We start from the raw sequence: 25,835 nt of genomic DNA on the forward strand, positions 1-25,835 counted from the left end.
TAGCTTTGATTGCTAATTTTATCTGTCTGTTGTTTGGTGCAGGGCAGGTATTGTTGGTTTTTAGGGCATTATTGCTGAAAAACAGTAAAGTTCCAGACCAAAACAATGAGCAGAAATACTGTAAAATGAGGGGAACTCACTAGAGCGACCACTTTTCACATACAAATATTTTTTAAAGTTACCAAAACAACAACAAGCTTAGAACGAGCACTGTTGTGCCACATCAGCCATTAAACAAAATGTTGCGTGTCGCAGTGTAAATAAAGGAGATTAGGCTACGGTGTGAACTCTGATGTCACTAGCCAAAAACTCAGTTTTACCCTTCTGCACATCTTGCAGTGTTGATGTGTAGAAGGGAAGTTTCTCCAGATCTTCACCCTGGCAGGAGTTTTCAAAAAGGTTCATTTTCAGTGACCTAAAAGCCAAAACGCATCGAAAAACCTACGTTTTCAAAAATACCCCTGTACATGTGGACAAGGCCTTAACCTGAAATTTGTAGCCCTGAAGTTTTATATCAGATGGTTCAAGTTCAAGTTCAGGAAGTCTTTAGGGCAAGGGGCAATTCGTTGTGCAGCAGCAGGATGTAACATAAATAACAAACAACAACCGCCATCAGGAAGAAACAAAAATAAATACATAGGCTACTACATAGAAGTTCCACATCTCACATTGAATTATTAAAAAAAGCCACAGCAGGAACAAAAGAGTTTTTGTGTCTGTTGGTCTTGCATTTAGGTAGACAGAATCTGCGCCCAGACGGCAACAACATGAAGTAGCTGTTCAGGGGGTGACTTGGGTCGTCCAGGACTGACTGTGCCTTCTTGAGGGTCCTTGTCTCATGTAAAGAATTTAAATCAGTCAGAGGGTTGTGGGCAATTTTGCCACACACTTTAACTATATATTGCAGCCTGTTTTTGTTTTTAAGAGTGAGGGACCCAAACCAGCTCACAAGGGCAAAAGAAAGAATCGTTTCAATAAAACAACAATAAAACATCCTCTTAAAAGTCTTATTGACATTAAAATTTCGAAGTTTACGATAAAAAACATGTGTTGATGTGATGTTTTACAGACGGTATTGCTTCACCACTTCAATAGCTTTATCATTAATGAGGGTAGAGGAGAGGGTAAAGAAAAGAAATGCCGATAATTATTTAATGTGTGAATTAAGTGGTACCGGCAAGAGTAGAAGCAACGTTGTGCATTAGTATGGACTGTGAGTATGATAGAAATCATTTTTTGTGCATATTTCTGGGCGCTCTGGGGAGCCGGTGACTTTTTGCCAGGGAGAACAGCAGCTCCGACAGTGAACGCAGAGGGTGGAAACTCTCCAGTTCTACTGCTAGCTTTCCTGGACACAGACATGTGGGAGATGTCACAGCTGACTTTAGATGCAAACGAGAAATATCCAATTTAGACAGGGATGTCTGTGGTGCAGTCAAGTATAATAAAGTGCAAAGAGCATGCACTCTCCTGTTTGCAAAAATAAATGGACACTTAAATCACAATATGTGTCCAGTCTTGAGCTCCTAAAATTCCTGCTAAGATTTACCAGCAAGATAGAGTTGGACACAATTATTTTTAAAGGAAAATATTTGGCCACTGTTTTAACTGCAACATGGCCTGAATAGCATGCTGAAATGCTGAGCAAATGTGTGTTGTACTAGAAAATGCACAAAGAAAACTGCTTCAGGATGACTCATTGGGTCCTTTTGAAAAACACTTTTACACATAAAAACAGGTTCACACAAAATAACACAAATACAGCAAATGCAAAAAGAAAAAAATGCAAACATTTCAAGTTGAACTATAGAATATATGTAGCTTTAGCAGTCACTTTATGTTTGCTTTAAAAACCCACAGCATAATTCACTGCCTTATTAATGTTTAATTGTTGTTACATTGTCACCTTCACATTAAAATACAGACATTTTTAAAATGACTCCTGCACATGTCTTCCATATACTGTACTCTTATATCTACAGTATGTGTCATTTTTGTGAGAGAGACAGACAGAGAGCGAGAAAGAGAAGCGGGGTGAAGAGGGGTGAGAAAAAGAGATAGCAGGAGGAATGAGTGAACAAGTGAAAAAACATTTTATTTTAAATGAGCACAAGTGCCTAATAGTCACGTTTGAGAAGCAGGAGCCAGTGACTTTTGCCATTTTGACCTGACAAATGACTTACACGATTAATTGATTAAGCCACGTTTTACTGGAGGAATTGTAGATGAGTTCCAATAAAACTGTCTGAAAAACTAAAACTTAAATCAGGTAAAATGTAAAACTGAAATGCATTTACATAAGTGTGTTGCAAATTCTGTAGCTATTGACAAAAAAATAAACAAACAAACAATTAAACCCCGTAATTTTCTAATGAGTGTAACTTTGCTGACCTCCTCTTTTGAATGCACAGCTGTCATGTTATTCCTGCAGTGACTTCATTAACACTGAGCCTGTTTTTGCAGGGTTTGTACCCGGGCTCAGAGGAGGGCTGGCAGGTGTACAGCACGGCATCAGATCCTGACGGCAGGTGTGTTTGTACGGTGGTTGCTCCGGCACGAAACCTTTGCAAACGAGACCCTCGGAGTCGACAACTACGCCTGCTGACTGAACAGGTGTGTGTGTGTGTGTGTGTATGTTTGTGTTTGTCTGACTCTTGACTGTATCCCTGCTTGTTTCAGTGGTCAGCATTGCGATGCAGCACAGGGGAAAGCCAGCGTACTGGAATGAAATATTCACTGGACTGTCTCTTTGTTTTGACACTTGCAGAAACGCACATGAACAAACACACACACACACTCAGGTTTTACTGACAGATGTATCCCTGATACATCAGTAGCTGTATCCTCTAAAGACCCCTAGTCATTCAACATGCCAAAAGAGTTTAAACTCAAAGGAAACACTGACAGATGGGTGGGAAAGAAACACTTTGTTCTATAGTGCAGGGTGCAGCTCTAAATGTGACTATGTATGTGCTTGAATGCCTATGTATTCGTATATATGTGTGTGTGTGTGTGTGTGTGTGTGTGTGTGCACATGTGTGTTTATGTGACCATCTGACTGCGTAAGCACATTTCTCAATGTATATGTGCGTCTGGAGAGAGAAATAAAAGTGATTTGTGACAGAAGTTGATGAATTATTGACCACCATCAAGCCAGCAAACATTTCCCAACGCATGCACTGCTGCAAGGCTCACACATCGGGGTATATATACTGTACGTGTATACATCCTGTATTCTCGCCAGGGTGACGCACACTAAAGATTGTAAGTCTTTTCTTCATTCATGCCTGGTGTTACATCCTGTAATCTCTTCACTCAAAAAAAAAAAAAAATTTGAAAAGAGAAAGGTAGATGAACACTGCCTGAAATATCATCTTCTTCTCTCTCCTCGCTCTGTTCCTGTTGGGAGGCTTCTGTATTTATGAATCTTAATTAGCTCAGCGTTTCTCTGGAAGTGACACCTAGTTCCTGCTGTGAGTGCGAATGTGTGTGTGTGTGTGTGTGGGTGTGTGTGTTTACGTATCCGTCCTCCTCAGCATGTGTTACAGCGGGAGATGTGTTGGTGGGTTTGTATGTTTGTTTGTTTGCATATCACTTCTGGATATCTGGGACATTTTTTATAATGGATTTTTATTTTAGTTTTTTCATGCTTGTTTTTCCATTTAATATCAAAAGAGATTTGAAGTATTTGGTTGCATTTCAGGGTGGTTAATGAGAAGAAACGTGGGAGTGTTTCTTTAGAGTAGAACATTTTCTAGGTGAGACTTGATGTTAAAATGGATCTAATGAGAAGCTCCTTCAAAGAAAAATGGGATCTGTGTGACTTCAACATATTGTTGAGTCATGGTGGTTGGAATATAACAGGGTCGGTTAACCCTAAATATAGACTGCAAATAACCCCAAAATAGATTCTCTTTTAGTTTTATTTTTCCATTTTTTGGGTCATCTGACTGAGATTTCTGCAGCCTCCTCTTTAAAATTGAGCTAAAAGGAATTTTGTCTGTGGTACAACTTAAAAAATTACATTTAAAAGATTCAGTGGCTGTAGACAGGTTTCCATCCAAATGTAGAGAAAATCGCCAAAAGAAAATACAAATTAGTGCATTTCCATCCTCCCATATCATTATGCGATTGCCATTTTGCCATTGCAAAAGAAAAAGAAGAAGAGTGCACATCAAGATGACTTAATTGAATGAGTGCCCTTAAAACCTAAAACAAAATGTAAAAACAATGTAGAAAACGTGATGGAAATATGGCAATTATGTTTGTTTTATGTATTATTTTGAGGAAGCTTACAGTCTCCTCATCACTTCACACATCCTCACACACAAATCTGATGTTTTGGTCTGCCAACATGTATTGTCTTTTCGGTGGACCAAAAGCTTGGTTGATGTTTTGTACATCATTATCTAATGTTAAATCTATTACTATTGCAATTTGTTGCATTATTCTTTCATCCATACGCCAACTTTTCTAGGCTTTACGTCTCAGATAGAGTGGCACAACATTGTGTAAATACATCCTGATGACTTTAGTAATCCTCCTTCTCTCACAGGTATTTGATGGAATGCTGTACAGTTTGGTACAGACATTCATTGAGGATTAATTGTAATACATTTGATCTTCTGACATTTCTTATAACGCCATCATCAGATAAAATTTTGTGTTCATCCAATAATTTGGTTTATGAACAAATATGTGTAAAACTGATGACATTCCCACCAGCCTCAGTTGTGTGTTAAGTGCTAATTAGCAAATGTTAGCATGCTAATATTCTGTTGTATATGTTCTATATAAACATCAGCATGTTAGCATATTACTGTGAGCATGTTAGCATAAAGCTCAAAACCCTGCTCTATTGAAGTACAGCATCACAGAGCTGCTACCTAACCCTAAACAAGTAGTGTCGCTTTCTGGCAGAAAGCCCTGAGGGCAAACGTCTGCCATGAGTAGGTTGCAGTAGAGTCTTAATCTTGCAGTAATTGTGTCACAGCGACACAGTAATTAAATTGACTTAGGTCATATAGCATTTGCATACATCCAAACAAAAGCATGTTAAAATGATCTAAAACTCAAACTAAATATATAAAAACTATAAGCTATATATATATAATAAATTGTAACTATGTGTTCTCTGGATTAACCAGGGGACAATGTTTCTGGCTGGACATTGAATTTTTCAATGCTGTGTGTAGCACATGGGAAATTCCATTTCATCTCCCAGGCAGGTAAAGCCCAAACTATCTTCATAGCTAGATACTACGAGAGGTATGTATGAAAATGTTTTTTTTCCCAAAGTGGTTGAACCAACCCTTTAATTATTCCTTCACATCACCACAAAGCAGTGTTGGTATTCAAACAGCAGGTGTTTGGAAACAAATAACAGGTGGCAGTAATCATACAACAGCCAAAATGACTCATAAGCATTTCTGGCAATGCAGGGAACTAACAATGATCACTCATCATGTCAACTGTTTGTGTGCGTCAGGTTCAGAATGTGAGTCAGTCCATGGAGGTGGTAGACCTGCGGACATCCAGAGACCTGCAGTATGTCCGAGACTCTGAGCCGCTGCTGAGAGGAGTGGACGGACGTTTACACACTTATGTGGCCAACCCCCGCGCTCTGACGGCTAAGGGCCTGCAGGTACAAACACACACACACACACACACACACACTACAGTCACCCAGAGACACACATGGTGTAAGACGGTCGCTGTAGGGAACACATAACCTTTGGTGTGAAAACATTGATTTCACGCATGTCAAGCTGAAGTTTCCTGCCTGCACTCAGACACGCGAGCATCTTTCATGAAGAGGACAAAATTTGTCTTGAAGCTGTCAATTCACTGGCTTCATGTCCGCTGTGTAAAAGTGTCACACAGCTCTGCACAGGAGGTGCCAACCAAACTGCAGCATCACTGCACACATTAAGACTTCGAGCTGTCCAAAAATAATTAAGAAAAAAAGAAAGTAACCAAATCTGTCTGGAATGAGTCTGACATTTTAATATTAATGATGAAATGTACATAATTTTGACACACAAAAGCAGAGGGAGTTCATGTACAAGTTTGGTTTCAGTGTTTAAATTTGCAGGAGAGAAGATAAGATTACCTCGCTAGATAAGTATTGCCTGTTATTGAGAGAAATCTAAAGGTATTTCACTTCTTAAATTAGGAGTACTAATCTCATCAGGCTCGGTGTTCTCTGCCATGACGCCGCTGGCATGCGTCTGTGCCAACAACAAACCAGCAGGCAAGCAGAAGATTATCTCAAGAGCTACAGACAATGAAAGGCTACGGATCTGGGGGATGACAAGTGAATGAGCTAAACAGTTAAATCAGCTGTGACACTTCTGGTTTAATGTCTGCAATTGGCAGCTCAGGACTCCTAATGACATGATGATAAAGTATTTCTGATTCTGACACTGAACTAAATGGTAGTAAAACCATGTGCACTGTCTGAACCTGCATGTGACTGGGTTTGTGTCTTTTTTGACATTAAGTGGGCTAAATTTGGGTAAAAAGCAAGTTTTTAGGTCACATGTATCAGTTGTTTCTTTTTTCTTTTTTTTTTAAACCTGTCCTGCCCAGCAGCCTGGTATAGAGTATAATGACCTGGATACCATATTGTGCCAGACAGATTTTACTTTAACAAGAGAGTATTAAAATACTCCTTTGTCTGTTTTATTATCTATTTAATTATGTATTGATTTGTCACCGGGCCGGACAGGGGGGCAGACACGGGGATGGGGGGGCACAAACAGACCGCACAGAGAAAGGACAACACCTGCAAGAGAAGGGGGAAAGGGGGATGGAAGGTGGGGACAACAGGGAAAAGCTGTGGGAAACACCAATTGCAGAAAGCAACGAAACCTGCAATAGAACAGAGAGGGGGCTTGGGGAGGAGAACAACAACAACAACAAACAAACACAAACAAAAAAACAATAAAAATTATAATAATAGTAAAAGACAACCAGCCGAACAGCAGCAGTAAACAGCTGACATATTAAGACAACTAAGAGAACAATGAAAACAAGAAACAGTCACACACACTAAATAAGCAACACAGCACAGCCACGAGAGCTGGAATAATAATTAATTTAAATAAGTAACTGTAAGAAAAGCATCAGGAATAATTCTACCAGGGACAACCTAAATTTGTTTGTGTCTGTGTGTGTCTGTGTGCGTGTGGGTGAATGTGTCTGTATGTGTGCGTGTGTACATGTGTGTGCGCATAAGCCTGTTAAAGAATGTAGTTGTTAGAGAGAGTGGGACGCCACGACTGTAACAGGCAGGCAAGAACCCCAGTAGCCAATAGGGGTGGGAGAAAGAAAAAGAATAAATCAAATAAAAAAACAAAAAAAACATAGACTCCCAGATGCACCGCGATGCAAACGCAGAAGACCCCGACCCAAATGCCAGTTGACAACGTAATGCAAAGCGTAACAGTTGTTTCAACAGCATTGAGTGACTACATTTCAGTCTGTGGTTGGACATGCTTCACATTTAACTGAAGTCATTTTCAACCAAATCTAGCCCTCATTTAAACTAGATGTCTTCTGATGTGCAAATCACCAAACCAGGTCTTACTGGGCTATTAGGTCATAGGAGCTCACCAGGAATAATAACACATACCACAATACAGTTATTGATGAGTACAGACCAGTAAAAGCACCTTATGTTTCCTTTCACCTTACACTCCTGCTTCCCTTCAGTGAGGAAGTTGGTGAACATTTTAACTTTTGGACTTGAATCGATACTGACTCTTTAATTTTGCATAGAGTTCAATTGGATTGAACTTTTAAAGGAATCGTTTGACATTTTGAGAAATACTCTTATTTGCTTTTTTTCAGAGAGTTAGATAAGAAGACTACCACCACTGTCGTGCCTGTACAATAAATATGAAGCTACAGTCAGCAGCCATTAGCTTAGCTTGCATAAAGCCTGGAAATAGGGAAACAGCTCGCTGTCCAAAGCTAACCAAATCTGATAAGCACCTTATCTGAAGCCCCTGATTAACATGTTCTATTCCATTTGTTTCATCCACACAAAAACTGAAGTGGAAAAACAATTCCCTCTTTTATGGGGGATTATGTGCTGAACTGTTTATTGACGAGCTGTAAGTTCCTTTGTCTGGTATCAGACGAATATCAGGGCGGATTCAAAGGTCTGGACCCAAGCAACAAAACTTCCTGGACTCTCGACTGGTTGCCTGGCAACTGCTAAGCTAACCGGCTGCTGACTTCAGCTACATATTTACTGTACAGGCGCTTCTTGCGTTTTCTGCAACAGCAAATGGTGTATTTACCAAAATGTTTCAGAACTGTTACTTTAAAATACCAAACAGCAAACATAACATTAATTTAAAAATAGTTCTTAGAAACTCATTAACCAGACATTATAGAATAATATATCCAGTATTGAAAAGCATGAGATGCTACATGAACAGAGGCTTCATGGGAGGTCCGCAACACAGACACACCCAAGGAGCAACATGTTCACACACACACACACAAGTTAGTTCCTCTAACCCAGTAGGGTAAATGCATTCCCTAGCCCCTTACACCAAGCTTAACCACAACAATATGCCTAACCTTAACCCTTCCCCCAACCTTAACCTAATGTTAACCTGAACCCTTAAACCAAGTCTCAAAGGTTCAGTGTTTAAGTTTAAGTGGCATCTAGTGGTGAGGGTTGCTAGTTGCTTATACGGTGCATTCACCTGATCCTCGGATTGAAGTCATTCTTCCGACTTCAATGTGTGTTCATGTTGTGTTAATGTCGAAATGTGGAATCAACATGGACGCTACTAAAAAGACGTCTTGGATTAGCATTACCAGAGCATAAACAACACGCAGATATCTAATTCACTCTACATAGACAGCAAACTAACCATTATAACCTTATACCAATACAAATTACATGTTTGCAAAATATGTGATTTTGCACGAATCAAATCTCTGACGAAAGGTGCTCAGTAGAGACTTTCGTCCGTTTGGGCTACTGTAGAAACATGGCGGCACAACGTGGTGATGTCCATGTAAGAGGACCTGCAGTGTATGTAGATAAAAATTGCTCATTCTAAGGTAATAAAAACACAACTGTTCATTTTGTAAGGTCTTTATACACCACTGAAAACATAGTTGTTGATATTATATTGCATTTCTTTCAATAGATCCTCCTAAATATTACACACTGAACCTTTAACCCTCAAACAGCAGTCTCTACTGGTCTTGACCTCAATTTTTGTCCCCATCGGTTAGTGTGTATTCAGGTTGAAGTCCCCAATGGGATATAAAAACATGAAACACACACTCACACTAACCCTTACTTCCACAAATAGAGAGAATATCTGCCCCACCATAAATCCATTCTGCCTTTCATCTTTTGCCATGTATCTTCTTTAACAACATCATGGGGCTCTGGGGTTTGTTTTTAAGTTTTTATGCAGTTAGTTTATATGTGCGTGTGCGTGTGTGGGTGTGGGTGTGTCTGTGTGTGTGTGTGTGTGTGTGTGCACGCTTGTTGCTCCTTGGGGGTTTTCACAGTCATAAGCTTTTGCCTTCACACTGAGAAGCAGAACTGGTGAATATTTATGCAATGTGCAGCTACAGTAAGTTTATCAATAACTAAACAGTAATTTCACCCCATGGGGGGAAGGGAACAAGGGAGATGGAGAGTAGGGGGTCAAGCAGAAAGATTAAGACAGACAGACTGATTTAGGAGAAATTGGAAGGAAATGGGGGGGGGGGGGGTCATTTTGTGATGTCAAGCAAAGTAAGAGGGGAGTTAAAGTTTAGGCAGAGAGAGGGAGAGAGATGAAAGAGTGAAGCAGGAGGGGATAGATTAGAGAGAGGTGAAGATGAAGGAGGAGATGGCGGGGAAGGGATTAGCCAGGTAAAGTGTCTACTGTCTAACAAGCCATGACATTTCCAGCATTTTGTCAAGATTGATTTTAATATGTATTAATTAACTTACTTAACTTACTTACTTAATTGTAAAATTAACTTATGAATTAACTTAAAACTAACTTATTATGTGCAAATAAGGATGAAATGGACAAATTTAAAGTCAACCAAAGTATGTAAAAATTGGTGTTAAATAGCTTTGGAAACTGTTTTGAAGCGATGTCAGCAAAGTATTTAGATCCTGATTGGAAGATAGCAGGGGAGGGATTAGACACAAAGTGTTTGACTGACTGCCAAGCCTGTTTCCTGGATGTGCTGTTGTGTTTGTGTGCGTGGGTATGAGATGTTCTGAGGAGATGATAAGGTTTTTGCCTTCGCTTTTGACACTTCTTTTAATCCTTCTCTTTTTTTCCAAATCCAGCTGCTCTCTTCCTATACAGCAAACAGTTTTTGGGGGGGATGAGAAGGTAAAAAGACATTTAAGTGTCGAGCATAATACAGAGAAATAAAAGGGCTGTGTAAGGAAAACACTTTGTGCTCCTGCTGCAACACACAGCTGTGTCACATATAATTCATACACTATTGATCTTTGTTGAAGCTGATTGCAGAAAAGCCCTGTTCTCTCCATCAATACTGGCTCAAATGTATCCAGTGTGAGACCATATTAAAAAGATACATTTTCAATCATAGACAAAGCTGTCTTCAACTGTGAATAGGAGGCCAAAATGCTCAAAAAAAGAAAATTGTCTATCCAGTTTATGCTGCTTATCTGGGTCGTGGTTCCAGGCGTACTTTCTTTCAGCCACATCTTCCTTCTCCTCCTGTGGGACTGTGTGCCGTTCCCAGACCAGATGGGATATATAGTCCCTCCAGCATTTTCTAGGGATGCTTTCCATTTGGCTAACGTGGTCTTCGCCTCTCTTCCTTGCAGATATGTGAGAGAGAGAGAAATGTGAGGAAGAGGCGTGAGGATGGACACAGCAATTACTCATGGCGCACAGAATCTCAGCCATCCAATGTGTAGAAATAATAATAAATAAATAAGTGAGCTGGGGTGGCCACAGTCAGAGTCCAAAAAGTACAAATGGGTTTGCACACATAAATCAATTAGCTTGTTCCTTTCAGTTTTTAATGTGAAACCACTGAGCCCTCTACCATCGTAACATCCTGATTTAAATTATGTGGCCTTGTTCATGTTCAAGTCCTTTTAAAATTTCACCAACAGTGAGTGTCAATGATCTTATTATCTCCAGTGTTCACCAGGTGGGCTACTTGTAGTCCTGAAGCACACTGACATTGAAAACTGAATGAAAGGAACAATGTAACTGATACTTTTTAGAAATAATTGTGAAAAGTGAAAATTCTAAGAAAAACACCCGATAATGCTCTAATACTGATTAAAAATCAGGTGCTTTCTCTAAGGGCGTGGTGGAATTTGAGCTATAGAAATGACACCAATAAATCATTGTCTCTGACACTGCGGCTGTATAACTGTATATTTTTCCTGAATAAGCCGAGATGCACTTTGAATGGAAAATAAGAAAAGAGAAAAAAATAAAATTGGCTGATGAAAAAAAATGAGGCAAAGTTGCCAGATCATTTTTATGATTCATTCATCATACACGCATCTAATCATTTTAATTTTATGAAAAATGAGTAACATTAGAGTTGCCATTGGGGCTTTTGGTGCTGTTCCTCTTATTGTCCCTTATCAAACCTGGGGATAAATCACATTAACAGATTCAATTTGAAGGGATGTTGCTTTCCAGTAAAAGACTTCTGCATAGAACACACCTGTGGTTCCTGTGGAAGCCTCTGCTCTCTTCTCTCGATCAATTTCCACGTCACAGACTGCAGTATGGAGGAGTAGCCTATATAAGAAGCATACATGGCTGAATGGAAAGCACCTTGAGTCTACTCTGGGATCCTTCCAGTTAGACAAGCCCAGACTTCATCCATGGGGAAGTCACACTGAGATGGCTTCATGACCATGAACTGCCTTAATTGGCTGTAAAGCAGCAGTAACTTTACTCCGAGCTACCTCAACCAAAAGAGAGAGAAAAGATTTAACCACATTAATGGGGACCTCATCTTCTTTCTAACTTGTTTTTCTTGTTGTCTTTCGTGCACCCACAGGAGTTAAAGGGCCAGATGTCTCAGCTACGGCCCCTTCTGTCAGTGGTGGAGCAGTACAGATTGGACCTACAGACGCTGTCCTCACTGCGACTGGAGCTCCTCAACCTTTCAATCATCCTGGCGGCCATACAGGAAGAGATCGGAGCGTACGACTATGAGGAGCTTCAGCAGAGGGTTTTACTGTTGGAGACCAGGCTACACAGCTGCATGAACAAACTCGGTACGTGCTGGAGGGTTAGAAGTACTCATTCATGCACAGTGAAGTTTCACTAATGATGCCTTTCGAAAGTCACTCACGAGGTTGTGTTTTCTACATGGAAAGTCAAGAACATGAAATGCCTGACATTCAGGTGGTTAAAGGAGCATTCCACAGATTATACACATGAAGAAAAGTTCTCTCGTCATGAGAAGAGGTCTTCAGCCTGTGATTTAGTTGTTTAACATTTTCTGGAACACAGGCAGCTTTTTAAAATCTTTTTTTAATATATTTCTATATATTATATAATAATGTGGATTTTCTCAGATTGGATTTGAAATTTTTACAGAAAGTCTGTGTTATGAAACACATTTCTGTCATGTGATGGCCACTTATAAAGAAGCTGTCCAGGCGACTGGGGATCACCCACTCCAAATTCACTCCTGGTTCCAGAAAATCTGAACACAAATTGTTGCTTTAAGTCCATAATCTTTGCTATTTGCTTACTGTATATAAAATTCACTATTTTCTGGATCTTGTAGATTTGACACAATAAGCCCATCGTTTCCAACAGGTTGTGGTCGTCTGACTGCTGTTAGCATCCCGATCACCATGAGAGCCTCGGGGTCCCGCTTTGGCTCCTGGATGACTGATGCCATGATTCCCAGCTCTGACAGCAGAGTAGGTGTACGGAGTGTGTGTGTGAGTGTGTGTGTGTGTGTGTGTGTGTGTGTGTGGCAAGTGAAGCAGGTGTTGTGAATGTGGTCACAAGGTAGCAAAGCTCTATATTTTTCTTAATGTATTTTTCTATGTCCTGCTGCCTTACTTCTAATATGACTCCAGCGTGCACTCTGTTTCACCCATTTCCTACACACACGCACACACACACACACACACACACACACACACACGTGCACTTTGTTCAGGGAGCACATATTAAGCTAGTTGTCAAGGCGACTGTCTCCCAGTTGCCAGGTGTGATTTATATCGCCATGGTGACCCTTGCCTGTTCCCTATTAGAGCTTCTCCCTGGTGATGAGAAGGAGCTATACACAGCAGCACTATCCCAGTTATTGCCTCCTGTTTCCCAGGTACCGGCGTGACTGTTGTTATAGTTGCGAGGTTATGGGTGGGATCTAGATGTTCCTGAATCTGAATGTGACATTCAGCAATGTACAAGTGATACATTTTAAATCCAGTAAATGTTCATTCTGGATTTGTGTTATAAATAAGCAACTGAAACTATAAAAAGCTGTAATCTGCTGAAATTACTTTTATCTTGCTTTCCCTCAAACTTAAAGGAGCCCTGTGGAGTTCTCTTGTAAATAAACACAGTTATGTTTACATTTAGTGTTTCTTAATATATGCACTGTGTGTATCCTTGGGGCCTAACAAACGTGTCGGATGCATTTTCTTCCTCATAAAACATTTGCAGAGCTGATTTTATTTTCAAACCTGCATTGTTTAAACCATGGATTTATTAAGGAGAACTGGATGCAGCCTTGAAAGATACACGCTACCCTACTTTATTTGTAAGCTGTTCACTGGGCACATTTGACAAAAAAGTCTGCGGCCTTTTGTTGGCACATTGCTACGTTTCTTGGTGCATTGCCGCTACCAATTGTCGAGCCGGGGAATAGCTTTAAAGCCATGACCCTGTCGCGTCATGTGTTACATTGGAGTTATTTGAAAGCCCAGTGTGTCTCATACGAATGCTGAACGGTACCTTGTGTGTCAAATACTGACAGTGCCTGACAAAGCAAAACCCTGGGATGAGACTGGGCTTGTAGATGTGCTTCCTCAAGCATATGCATGAGATACAAACAAAATGGGATGGCTCATTAAAACGTTGCACCATAGTATTACTGTTGGCCAAAAACTCCATTGGTAGTTTTAAGATGAGAATTCAGTTTTGACCACTATAGGGTCAGAAACACAGTCCTGATGTGCCTTCAGCTTCTACAGTTGTTGTGGCTAACTTGTCAACATGCGCATCCAGCAGACACAGAGCAACATGCAAAACTATTGCAGGTGTAAAAGATGTTTTGCGAAACAACATTAAACATTTTCCTTACTTTATGGCTGAATGTTTTTCAATGCACATGGTAGCGTTGGTGTTCTTGCTCTCATATACTGTGTGAGAATTTGCTGCTGAACAGCATTGCATTAATTTCATCTGCAGTGTTGCTGAAATATCAAACCCAAAATGAAATAACAGATGTTACTGTTTGTATATTTCATGATTAGTGAAGTCTGTGAACGCTCCCAGCATCTAAACGCAGGCGACCTTGGCTTCCTGTGATATTTCATAAGGTCATGATTGTAAGGTTGCTGATATTGAACATCAGAAACATCTGTGAAAATAATTATGTTTTTATTTTTTAAATGTTATTTTCTTAAATAAAAGGAAGTCAGATAAAATCAATCAGTGAGTTTCCAGTCTGGACAACATCTATCTTATTAACTAAAGCTGTGTGGAGGTAGTGCCTCACATAGACACACACACACACACACACACACGTTGTAAGGAAAGTCATTCTCATACATCCTTTGGTATCCATGACTACAGTGTCTGCACAGGGTCCCAGTTTGGCATTTATGAATTCTTCATTAGCTCATCAGTGTGTGAATGTGTGTGTATGTGTGTGCACTCTTTATATTTTACACACTCGCACACACGTGCGTGCACACACCTGTCGCTGTATTTGAGAACAGCTGCTGAGGTGTGGATATCCCCTGATCTGTCATGATGTCTCTGCTGTGATACAGTTAGAGGGAGAGAAAGGATGAGAAAGACACAGCAAAAGAAGAGAGAGAGAGAGAGATAATGGGGCCTGTTGGTGAAGAGGTGTGACGCATGGGACGGAAAGCGAAAGAGGGGGTGGACAGAAAGAGGAAGAAACAACGACAGTAGAGGGGAGGCGGGAGAAGGTTGATCAAAAGAACAACAGTTGGGACAGACAAGCAGGATGCGATGAAAGAACCATGGGTGGGGAGGGGGGGGGGCAAAGAAAATAAAAACAACAGTAGAGGGAGGGAGGAAGAGCAGGAAAAGAGGTCAAGACAAGACATTAAAGAGAGTTTAGAATTTTTAAATGGTCACTAGTAGCTGTATTCATTCCTAGCGTGACTCCACTGTATGAAATAACGGACAAAACCCACAGTCCAGCTGAAGATAATAAGAATTAGACAAATCAAGTGGGTCTTCTTTCTGTTGTCTGGACAGTCTTTCTTTCCTTCAAATAGTGTTTCCCACTGTTGTTGACCACTGTGATTAGGGTTAGGAATTGCAGAGGTCCAGCAGCTGATGATGTTAAGACTGAAAACAGAAGAAATACGATCCAGTGGATTGATCCACGTGTTGGAAAGCTTATCAGACGCCTAAACACACAGCATTGTGTTGCAGCAAAAACTAAGAACATTTAAACTTTTTAATTGAGCAACCCTGCTTTTTTTCCATGATAGATATATAATTTTAGCATGGTTTCAAAAACTACTGTTAAATATATGCTGATTGTACACTGTTAAGAAAGTAATCTGTGTGAGTGATTTATACATATATATATGCAACAATCATCTGGTAACCATGGTAACGCATGTGGGCTTCAGTACATGGGTTTTCTCTGATATATCAGAAAGTGAGTGAAAGAGTAACACCAGATGTTTGCTGAGCTTGTGTCCGACTCCAGAGAACATAAATGGACACATACTGTAAGGTTCTGTAGTGCTGCATGACCTGCTGTCAGTCATAGTATTTTCATTTCCCCACGTGGGTCCATGTAACATTACTGAATGACAGATGACTGATGCAGTATGACAGTCACCAAAACTGTCCAATCACTGAGTGTCCTGTCTCTCCATACGACTTCATGTTTGATCTTCTTGGTTTCTTTGTAAAAGCTGGTGTGAACATATAATTTTTTTTACTGGACATGAGTGAAATTGACCTAAAGGAAGGGGAAACAGACAACATTTCCAAGGCCATGACACCCACTTGATTTGTCTAATGCGCTGAACTTAATAGTAAATATTTGCTGAGAATGAGAACTGTGGCTTTTGTTCTTTATCTTTCATATTATAGTTGCACTACAAAGAGATAACTTCACTGCATGTCAGCATTGTATTAGGATAGACTTAAATATGGGAGTAGGCCAACTGTGAAGGAGCACAAAGAAAACGGTGCAACAATCTCTAAAACTGCTGTAAGGTGTGAGTTTAAAAACAAAAAACTCCCCTCTCCCTTTCTTGCATGCACCGTTTGTTGTATAATCAGCGTCTGGAGCTTGTTTATATAAAGTAAATGGTGCAGTCAAATGTGGGAAGAGTACAGCTGCCAGAAAGCAAAGGGACTTCTTTGAAACACTGTTTTAAAGGGATTTAAAACAGAAAAAGCTTCATCAGATGAGCTGGTGAAGCAGGGAGGAAAATAGGGAGGAATGGGAAGTGGGAGAAGAGAGTGTTGGTGGTAGAGAGAGAGAGAGCAATCAGTCTGTTTCATTTTCTTTGCAAACCACAAGCTGAGTATCAATTAAACACTGTATTACTGAAGTCCCTCAGAATCACTGTAATCAGTTACCTTTGTCTGAAAGTCTCTAATTCAGTAGGAATTAAAAAAAATGCGACTACAAATTAACTGTAATTTAAAAGATGGTGTAGCCACTAGAGGAGAGATTTTCTTTTTTCTTTGACCCACACAAAAAAAAGAACCTTTTCATCTGCTCCCTATTTTCTGCTCTCTGTACTTTTCTGTTTGCAGAGGGAATAAAGAGCGTCTTTTTCACCAACAATGCTCTCTTTTTGCCAGCGCTCTCTGCTCTATTCTTTAATCTATTTCACCTCTTGTCCCACTTTGGGTAATTAATCCTCCATACTGTGGATGCACAAATTTCCACCTTGTCCTCTCTCCTTCTTTGTCTGTTTGTGTTTTCTGGGATCTCTGATGGTTTTCTATTTTACCATCCAATATAAAAATGTAATTCGCTGATGATAGCTCCTTGGTTTTGGAAGTGCTGCAGGTTAGGTTATGTAGTAGGTACAAGGTAAATTTATTTGTCATTTTACAACAGGTTCGCATAATGAGATGAAGTTTGTTCCCTTTATGCTACTCACAAAACAAACGTTATGTACAAAAATGATGAAAAAGAGAAATGAACAGAAATCCAAGTCCAAGTCAAGTCTCAAGTCTCTCGTGGCTATAATGAGTGTTGTATCCAGGGATGAAACGGTATGAAAATTTCATATCACGATTATAGTGACCAAAATTATCACGCTTACCAGTATTACCACGGTATTGTAAAAATGTGCCAAAATATATTAAAATGTACTGATACACACACTGAAATCATTTCAACAAGTTTTATATTGAAAACCACAAATACAATTGCCATTTTGTATGCATAAAAAATAAAATAACAGCAAATACTTTTTGTAAACATATGAAAATCATCTAAGTGTGCATTATCAAGATTTTATATTTTATATTATATTACATGAAAACAAATAATTCTTTAAGAAGACAGTGATAGTAACTGCAATGAGCCCAACAACTGATATGCTGGTTGGTTGACTAAATTGCCTAACGTGTTCTCATGTGCAGTGGACGAATAGACTCTGCCGACACACGACGCACACAGCAACAGAGCAACATGTAGCGTTTTTAAAAGAGCAGCTAACTAACTGAGAGCTTCAGTTTACACACTGTTAGCAAGTCAGAGAGACAAACCAAAGCTAAAAGTTAACTCACCCTGCGTTCACTATAAGGTTATTTTCTTCAATGAAGTTTCCCTCAGCACTCTCATAAAAACTAAAATACGACTGGACTTCAGAGTGACTGAAAAATCTCCGCAACGCTGTCTTCTGCCGTGTTGTCATTGACCCAAACAAACCCACGTTGCATTCTGCGCATGTGCGCCTGCTTCTGGGAGACGCAGGACAGTGTTTGCCTTGAGATTATAATAGTGCGGTTAACCGTACCCGGTTATCATGGTAATTAAAATGTGTACGGTAATAATAACCGTCGGGAATTTTACCATGGTTTACAGTTAAACCGGTAATCATTTCATCCCTAGTTACATCACCTGCTGCTTAAAATACTGCATAGCTGTAAGGAATTCTGTAAGTGTAACCTGTTTTTCACTTACAGAGCACAGCCATGTAATGTGCACTGAGACCAATAATCACAGTTTATAAACTACTTTAAGTCAACACATCTCCTAGACTCTCAAACCAGTGTGACTCAAGTCATTATTTTCCACTTTTAAAATGCTACTATATCCTCCTCCACCCACAAACTTGTCTGCTGATACCTTTGCTGCCTTCTTGACAGGCAAAGTGGCGGCTATAACTAGCCAATTCTCTAAATCTCTCAAAATCAACCATTCTATCCCCCCCTGGTCAGCTCCCACTGTGTGAGCACCATGTAGCAGTCCTTATACATGTCTCCCTCCATCTCCCTTGGGAAATGGTGCAAAAGGTTCAACACCAAGGCTAACATGTAGCAGTCCTACTAAATCTGTTCCTCTGCCCTCCCAGGAAAATGGCGCTTTACTCTCTCTCACGGATAACGAAGTATCAGAACTCCTGACCCATAGCCGTCCCACAACATGCCCACTGGACATGTTCCTACGAATCTCCTCCAAGCCATATCTCCTACTGTGGTCCCAGCAATCACTCAAGTGATAATTACTTCTCTGGCTTCAGGAACCTTCCCGACCACTTTCAAAAGTGCTCGGGTTACACCCTTGCTTAAAAAGCCCCCTTTCAACCCAACTCAACTTGAGAACTATCGGCCAGTTTCTCTTCTAACATTTTTATCCAAAACTATCGAACGGGCAGTCTTCAAACAGGTCTCAGAATTCCTCTCACGGAATGACCTCCTAGATCCATATCAGTCTGGTTTTAAGAGGGGCCACTCTACTGAAACGGCTCTTTTGTCTGTAACAGAAGCCCTAAGGTCAGCTAACGCTGCAACCCAATCCTCGGTTCTTATCCTGCTTGACCTATCAGCTGCCTTTGACACAGTCAATCACATGATCCTCCTAGACAATAAGCAACTCTACCTATCCTTCCCACCAGGCGACCCCACCGCCTCACAGACTGTCTCTTGGACATATCTGCATGGATGAAGGCTTGCCACCTTCAACTAAACCTCTCTAAGTCTGAACTCTTGGTCATTCCAGCCAAGCAATCTATCCACCATAACATCAAACTACAAATGGGCTCCTCAACCATCCCTCCAACCAGGGTGGTGAGAAACTTGGGTGTCATGATTGATGACCAGCTGTCCTTTTCAGACCATGTTGCTGCTGTCTCTCGGTCGTGCTGCTTTGCTCTATACAACATCAGAAATATGATGCTCTACCTCACTCAATATGCCACCCAGCTTCTGGTTTTTTATCAGCCCAAAAGGACGCATGTCACTTCATTGCTGTGTGGCCTCCACTGGCTACCCATGCCAGGCATCCAGAATCAGATTCAAGTCATTAATGCTTGCATACAGAGTGATTACAGGGTTTGCACCCATCTACCTAAACTCCATAATACAAGTTTACTTTCCTTCTCAGCCACTAGGCTCCTCCAACGAACGTGCACAAAGCAATCTCAGTCCCGGCTATTCGCATTTGTGACACCACGATGGTGGAACGAGCTACCACATGCCATCAGAGCAGGGGCGTCCCTCTCTAACTTCAAGAAGCTCTTGAAAACTCATCTCTTCCAAGAACATTTCCTCTTATAACACCTCTAACTCCTAACATCTAACATGCACTTCCTGTGCTCTTCTTCTTCTATCCCCTACAATTATCTTCTATCTATCTTGTATTGATTGCACTTTTTGTTAACTCTAACTTCTTTCCCTAGGTATTTACCCCATTGATGCGATATGTTCCACTAGCGCTTACTAGCATTTATTGCTGCTTTTATTAATATGTATTGTCAGCTGTAGATCTCATGCTGTATTTTATGCTTTGTTGATGCTTGTATGTTGTTCCTCAAATGTAAGTTGCTTTGGATAAAAGCGTACTTAAGTAGGTTACATGTAATGCAGGGAGGGTAATAACAGCAAGCTCATCAGACCTTTCCTAAAAATAAACATTGTTCATGAGTCCTGCATCTCAAGTCCGAATCAAGTCTGCGAGTGCGACTCGAGTCCGAGTCTCAAACTCAAGTCCCCATCTCTGCATGGTGCAATGCTGAAGACAATTTAAAAGCCTCACAGCCTAGGGTGTTGAAGAAATATTGTGCGCGAGGTTCAGGTGTGATGAAGAAGTTTGACAGACTGATGAATTCTTAACATAGCATGGTTTATTGAGCCCGGCCGAGGAGATAAGTGCTAGCATACAACATGTGAACACGTCAAATGACAACACCAAATCTGAAGGATAACATCTTTTGGTCTCTTTTATGTTTCTCTCTTCCCCTTAGTTCCTGTAGGTTTCCCTGTTCCGTCATTTTTAGTTGACCTTAACCTAAAACAACAAATCTATATGATCATTTGACTACAATGCTACTTCATATTTGAATCTATTACTTATCCATGAGTTGTACTCTAATATGTGGAGCCTGCATGCTAGCCTGAGCTACTGTCGCTCCCTTATCAGTCTGTCTTCCTAACAAGTTACATGAGAGAAATTACTAGAGCTGGAAGGTCAGCGAACACACAGCTAGACCTGTCTTACCTTTCCCTGTTACATCAGTTAAGCCCCCTAAGAAATATCTTTAACACAGGGGAAGAAGTTGCTCTGTAGTCTGATGGTGCGACAGCAGGTACTTCTGTATCTCTTGCCAGACTGCAGCAGGGTGAACAGACTGTAACTGGGCTATCTTTTAGTGTCCTGGTTAGCTAGTGACAATGTCCAACGTTTACATTAGACACAGAATTTTGCTTGTATTTTTGTTTTAAGAAAGGAATGTAAGAAAGCACAACCATCTATGCTCTTTTTATTGTCTTTTTACATCACCGTGCACACTGCTTCAGCATGTAGACAAATCCAAAGCTTTGATTTCCAGTGCCTAGTTACAGTTGCCAAACTATGATTAGACAACCGCTGTTCTGGAGGAGGATACGGTAGTCAAATATCTTTGCTCTCAGTCATTTGACATAATTTCATTAGACATACAAGGACAGGGTTTGCACACCAGTCAAAAGCCAAACACCAAGTCATTATCTAATCAAGTTGAGTTAAGTGCTGGTGACCAATGTGACTCTGCAAATTTAACAGAATTGAATGCATGGGAGGTGTTCATATTGCATCCTGGATACCAAGGTAATATCAGAGGTGAACCTTCTATTTCCCTTTCTTCCTTCATCAGGTGTGGTCGATGGACGGCTACTATAAGGGCAGACGTGTGTTGGAGTACAGAACCATGGGGGATTTCACAAAGGGGCAGAACTTTGTGCAGCATCTGTTGCCCCACCCTTGGGCAGGAACCGGCCATGTGGTTTACAACGGGTCCCTCTACTACAATAAACATCAGAGCAACATCTTGGTAGGAAAGGGGGCTGAAAATGGAAACACGGGAGAAAATAACAGTTTAAGAATCAGATGACCAGAGTGAGAGATGTATGCGTCTGTCTTTTCAGGTTCAGTACAATTTCCGCTCTCGCAGCGTGTTGCTCCAGCGCAGCCTGAGTGGCGCTGGGTACAACAACACCTTCCCCTACAGCTGGGGAGGGTCCTCTGACATTGACCTCATGGCTGATGAGATCGGACTCTGGGCCGTCTACACGTCCATCCCTAATGCTGGAAACATTATGGTACAGTCCACTTATGCATGTGTGTTCTTGTGCTCTTATTCCTGTGATAACCACACAAAATAACAGGCATGAAGGTGTTTTCTCACTGTATTTGAATAAGAAACATTTAAAGTTAAATTACTTAAACTAAATTTAAACCCACTGATGTGTTTTTTTCCCTGTGAGAAGTTACTGCTGTCAGCAGGTTTGCTTTACATTCCAGAAGTCATAAACTCCCACAGTTTTTAAAAATCCATTAAAACAGCTGACAGAGACACATCACTGCACCGAAAAAATGTAATTTATCACAATAAACAGCAAGTGTATTGCAGTTTTAACTAAAATTATTTTATATGCAGTTTGCAGCTAGTTTTTTCTATTACTGTGTACTTGTTACAACCCACTAGATATACCAAGGGGACAAGAAGGGAAGGGTAGGGCAGTGTGGGCGACATAAATCTAAAGATTGATGGATGAATCAATAAAATGCAAACAATTCAATACAAAGTGAAATGTCCCAGGGATAACTCACAGAAAAATAATAAACAAAACACTTCCATCTAGGGCTTCAGCTAACGATGATTTTAGTACTCGAAGCTTCTACAGATTATTTCATCGATTCAGAAGAAGAAGTACTTTTGATTGGTGGCGGCGAAATTCATGGCCAATTCGGAAATTCAAAGTGTGTCACACAGCAAACATCAGACCAACAACCAGACAACTGCTTTACTAACACAAACATCACCAGAGTGCTACACAAGTTATACTAAGGTGCAGCTCCCCGACACCCAGTTAACTCATGACTGTGATGTTACAACCCGAACTCACGGCCCAACCAGAACAACAAACGCACGTGGTCACATTTTCAGCTGAGGATTGCTGCTTACTTTGGCCAGCCTTCAATTCAACAATCAATCATGATTTCCATTAATTGCTAAAGTTTCTGTTGCTGTTACCTTGTCTGAGTACCTCTGGCAGAACACCGGGTGCTTTATGATCAGGTGCCGTCGTGCTGTTGGGGTAGCGTTAGGCCACATAAGTTTCGTTTTACGGTGGACAGACTGTAACATTATAGAGTTGTTGTTTTCTTTCAGCTTGAAATAATCTAATACTTTGGAAACTTTCTTCACCGTCCCTCACTATTTTCTCTCTCTTCTACCACTTTGGAAACAGCGCTATCATAATCACATTGTGTTCACACAGCATAAGTTTGAAGTGCAACAGTAATATGTCTGTGCAAAACAGTGTGCTATATAGTTATACGGATTGAACAAAGCCTTGATGAAAAGAATTTGCATCGATGCATTTTAGTAATTGAATTAATCAATTTAATCGATGAATCGTTTCAGCCCTACTTCCATCTTAAAATAAATAAATTACACCCCAAAGAAAATTTAAAATACTGAACTCCCAGGATTAAATCAAATTGCGGCCCACACCAAGGTACTTTCACTTAAGGTTCAACAGATACTATATAACGTAATTGCCCATTTTCTAAACCCCTCCCTTTAAGAGCGACTGTTCAGTTAAGTTTCCATCCATAGGTAGTGTGGTAGTAATATGTGAGTGAGCCATTTAACCATTGCAGAAGAATGAGATGACGTAATTGAAATAGCACCAGTCAAACCTCAAATGAACAAGAATTATGGAAAAAATGGGATGCAAATGCGGCATTTAAGTTTATTTTATGTGTTAATTTGAGGACCATAACAGTCTCCTAATCGCTCCACACAGATCTGATGTTTTCATCTGCCACTATTTTCGCTGCCTCTTCAGTGGAAGCTTTAGTGGACATTTAAGTCACATTCTTCATGTACATCATGATTTGTTTGCTACATCTGTATCCATTGTTTTCCATTTAATTTTAATGTGCAAATTAAAAATGTGCATAAAGCAGGTGGTTGGAAGTGCACTTAGAGCATGTAACACCATAACTGTGATTGACATGTTTGATAATGAAACTGTTTTGACCAAGATTCCTACTGTTACAGTTGTAAAATACATCTGTTCGTGGCTTATTCTCTGGTGGACAAACTATGTAAGGACGATGGCTGTGGAATAGTGATAAAGCGGGCACCACACTAATCAGAAGATCGGCAGTTTGATTCCCGGCTTTCCCTAGCCTTCGTGTTGAAGTGTCACTGGGCAAGACACTCAAAACTGCTCCTGATGGCTTTGTGTGAATGATTAGTTCCTTTCTGATGCAGTTGGCACCTTGCATGGTAGCCTCAGTGGTGCTTTGAGTGGTCAGAAGACTAGAAAGGTGCTATGGAATTACAGACCTTTTCAAACATTTATTTTTCATTTCTGCACTGCAGTAGCTTATTACTTATCCACTGGTATACATGCCAATACAGATATGTCTACATTGAACTAATATTGGCTGATGTATTGGCCTGATTAATTTCAGCAAGAAAAATTCAAGAAAATTGTGTTTAAGAACAATTTGTGTTTGACCAGCACTCGCTCTCTGTCTCCAGGTGAGTCGTCTGGACCCTCGCTCGCTGGAAGTCCTTCAGAGCTGGGATACGGGGTTTCCTAAGCGCAGTGCAGGGGAGGCCTTCATTATCTGCGGCACACTGTATGTGACCAACTCCCACCTGGCCGGGGCCAAGGTCCACTTTGCCTACCACACCAACTCCTCCACTTACGAGTACACTGACATCCCCTTCCACAACCAGTACTCACACATCAGCATGATGGACTACAACCCCAGAGAGAGAGCGCTGTACGCCTGGAACAACGGACACCAGGTCCTCTACAATGTTACACTGTTTCATGTCATCCGGAGTGACGGATAGATCGACACATAGGAAATGGAAAAAAAGTGAGGGAGTTATAGTAGAGGTAAAGGCGATAGTTTAATGGTACTGCAACTACTGCAAATTACAATACACACACACACACACACACACACACACACAAACAGTGGTCATTCATGTCAACAGGGAAATGAGAACTGACTGTGTTTGAATTTGAATGACTTCAAGACTGCGAGGGCTCACTGAGCTAATAACTAGACACAATACACGGTTGTCGAACACATGTCTAAAGGTCACAGACAAGAATATTCATCACAGCAAAGAGGAATATTAACTGCCTCTGCTGCGGGAACACTGATAGAAAGAAGGAAGTCAGACAGTTTGAGCTCATCTATATTCTGTTGCGTTTCATTCCACTCGTGTCTCAAGAAGTGATTTTGGAAGTTGAGGTCGAATTGTCGAAAAAAAAAATGCAGTTCGTGAACTGAATTTCAACTTGCTTCAAACCTCGAGCTATGACGACGGACCAGGTGGAGATATTCTGGGTTTGTGATGTGATCGTGGACGTGTTCAGTCAGCATGGTTGTTCATTCAATAAACCTTACTGTCAAACTTTGCCAAGACTCTTGTTGTCTCTGTTTTGGAGCAGTTTTTATCTTGTTTTCAATGTAAACATGTGTGTCGGTCTACATGTGTTCATGTGTGTTGAAAATGGACACAATGTAGGTTTGATTCTGTTTTTGTTCTGTGTTACGTCCTTTTACACAACAATGGCTCAAACAGAGACCATGATATATAAGACCCCACGAGAAGGTTACTCAAAAGAAACAATATTCAATGCTAAATATATATGCAAAATAGGGAAGGGAAATGCCAAGGCATAGCAAAACAAGATAAAGCTTGCCTGAACCTGACCGAAACAAAACTACCAAAATGGGATATAACTATCTGACTACCAGGTCAAAGGTTTGGAGAAACAATGCCCCTCGAATTTATCTCTGACTGGTGTTTCACATTTGATGATGAGAAAATGTTAGATAGCATCAGAGAATTTATCGAACACTGTGTGCAGTTGCTCATCTCAAGAGCTCAAATAGAC

At 40.5% G+C, this 25,835-nt stretch overlaps 1 protein-coding gene across 2 annotated transcripts in view; it reads left to right on the forward strand.

Moving 5' to 3' along the window:
- LOC119898702 (noelin-2-like) overlaps window positions 1-25,352 on the forward strand; it is a 31,648-nt gene extending 6,296 nt beyond the window's left edge. For both annotated transcript variants that reach the window (XM_038712898.1, XM_038712897.1), the window contains exons 2-8: window positions 2,464-2,613; window positions 5,489-5,644; window positions 12,046-12,265; window positions 12,816-12,922; window positions 21,551-21,727; window positions 21,822-21,995; window positions 24,455-25,352. In XM_038712898.1, the coding sequence (XP_038568826.1) occupies window positions 2,464-2,613; window positions 5,489-5,644; window positions 12,046-12,265; window positions 12,816-12,922; window positions 21,551-21,727; window positions 21,822-21,995; window positions 24,455-24,775 (1,305 nt within the window). In that variant the 3' untranslated portion in view covers window positions 24,776-25,352. The remainder of the gene's footprint in view (window positions 1-2,463; window positions 2,614-5,488; window positions 5,645-12,045; window positions 12,266-12,815; window positions 12,923-21,550; window positions 21,728-21,821; window positions 21,996-24,454) is intronic.
- The last annotated feature ends 483 nt before the right edge of the window (window positions 25,353-25,835 follow it).

The sequence above is a fragment of the Micropterus salmoides genome, unplaced genomic scaffold (assembly GCF_014851395.1).
Source record: "Micropterus salmoides isolate LMB-PRFRI ecotype aquatic unplaced genomic scaffold, ASM1485139v1 Ms_hic_scaffold_12, whole genome shotgun sequence".
Classification (NCBI taxonomy): domain Eukaryota; kingdom Metazoa; phylum Chordata; class Actinopteri; order Centrarchiformes; family Centrarchidae; genus Micropterus; species Micropterus salmoides.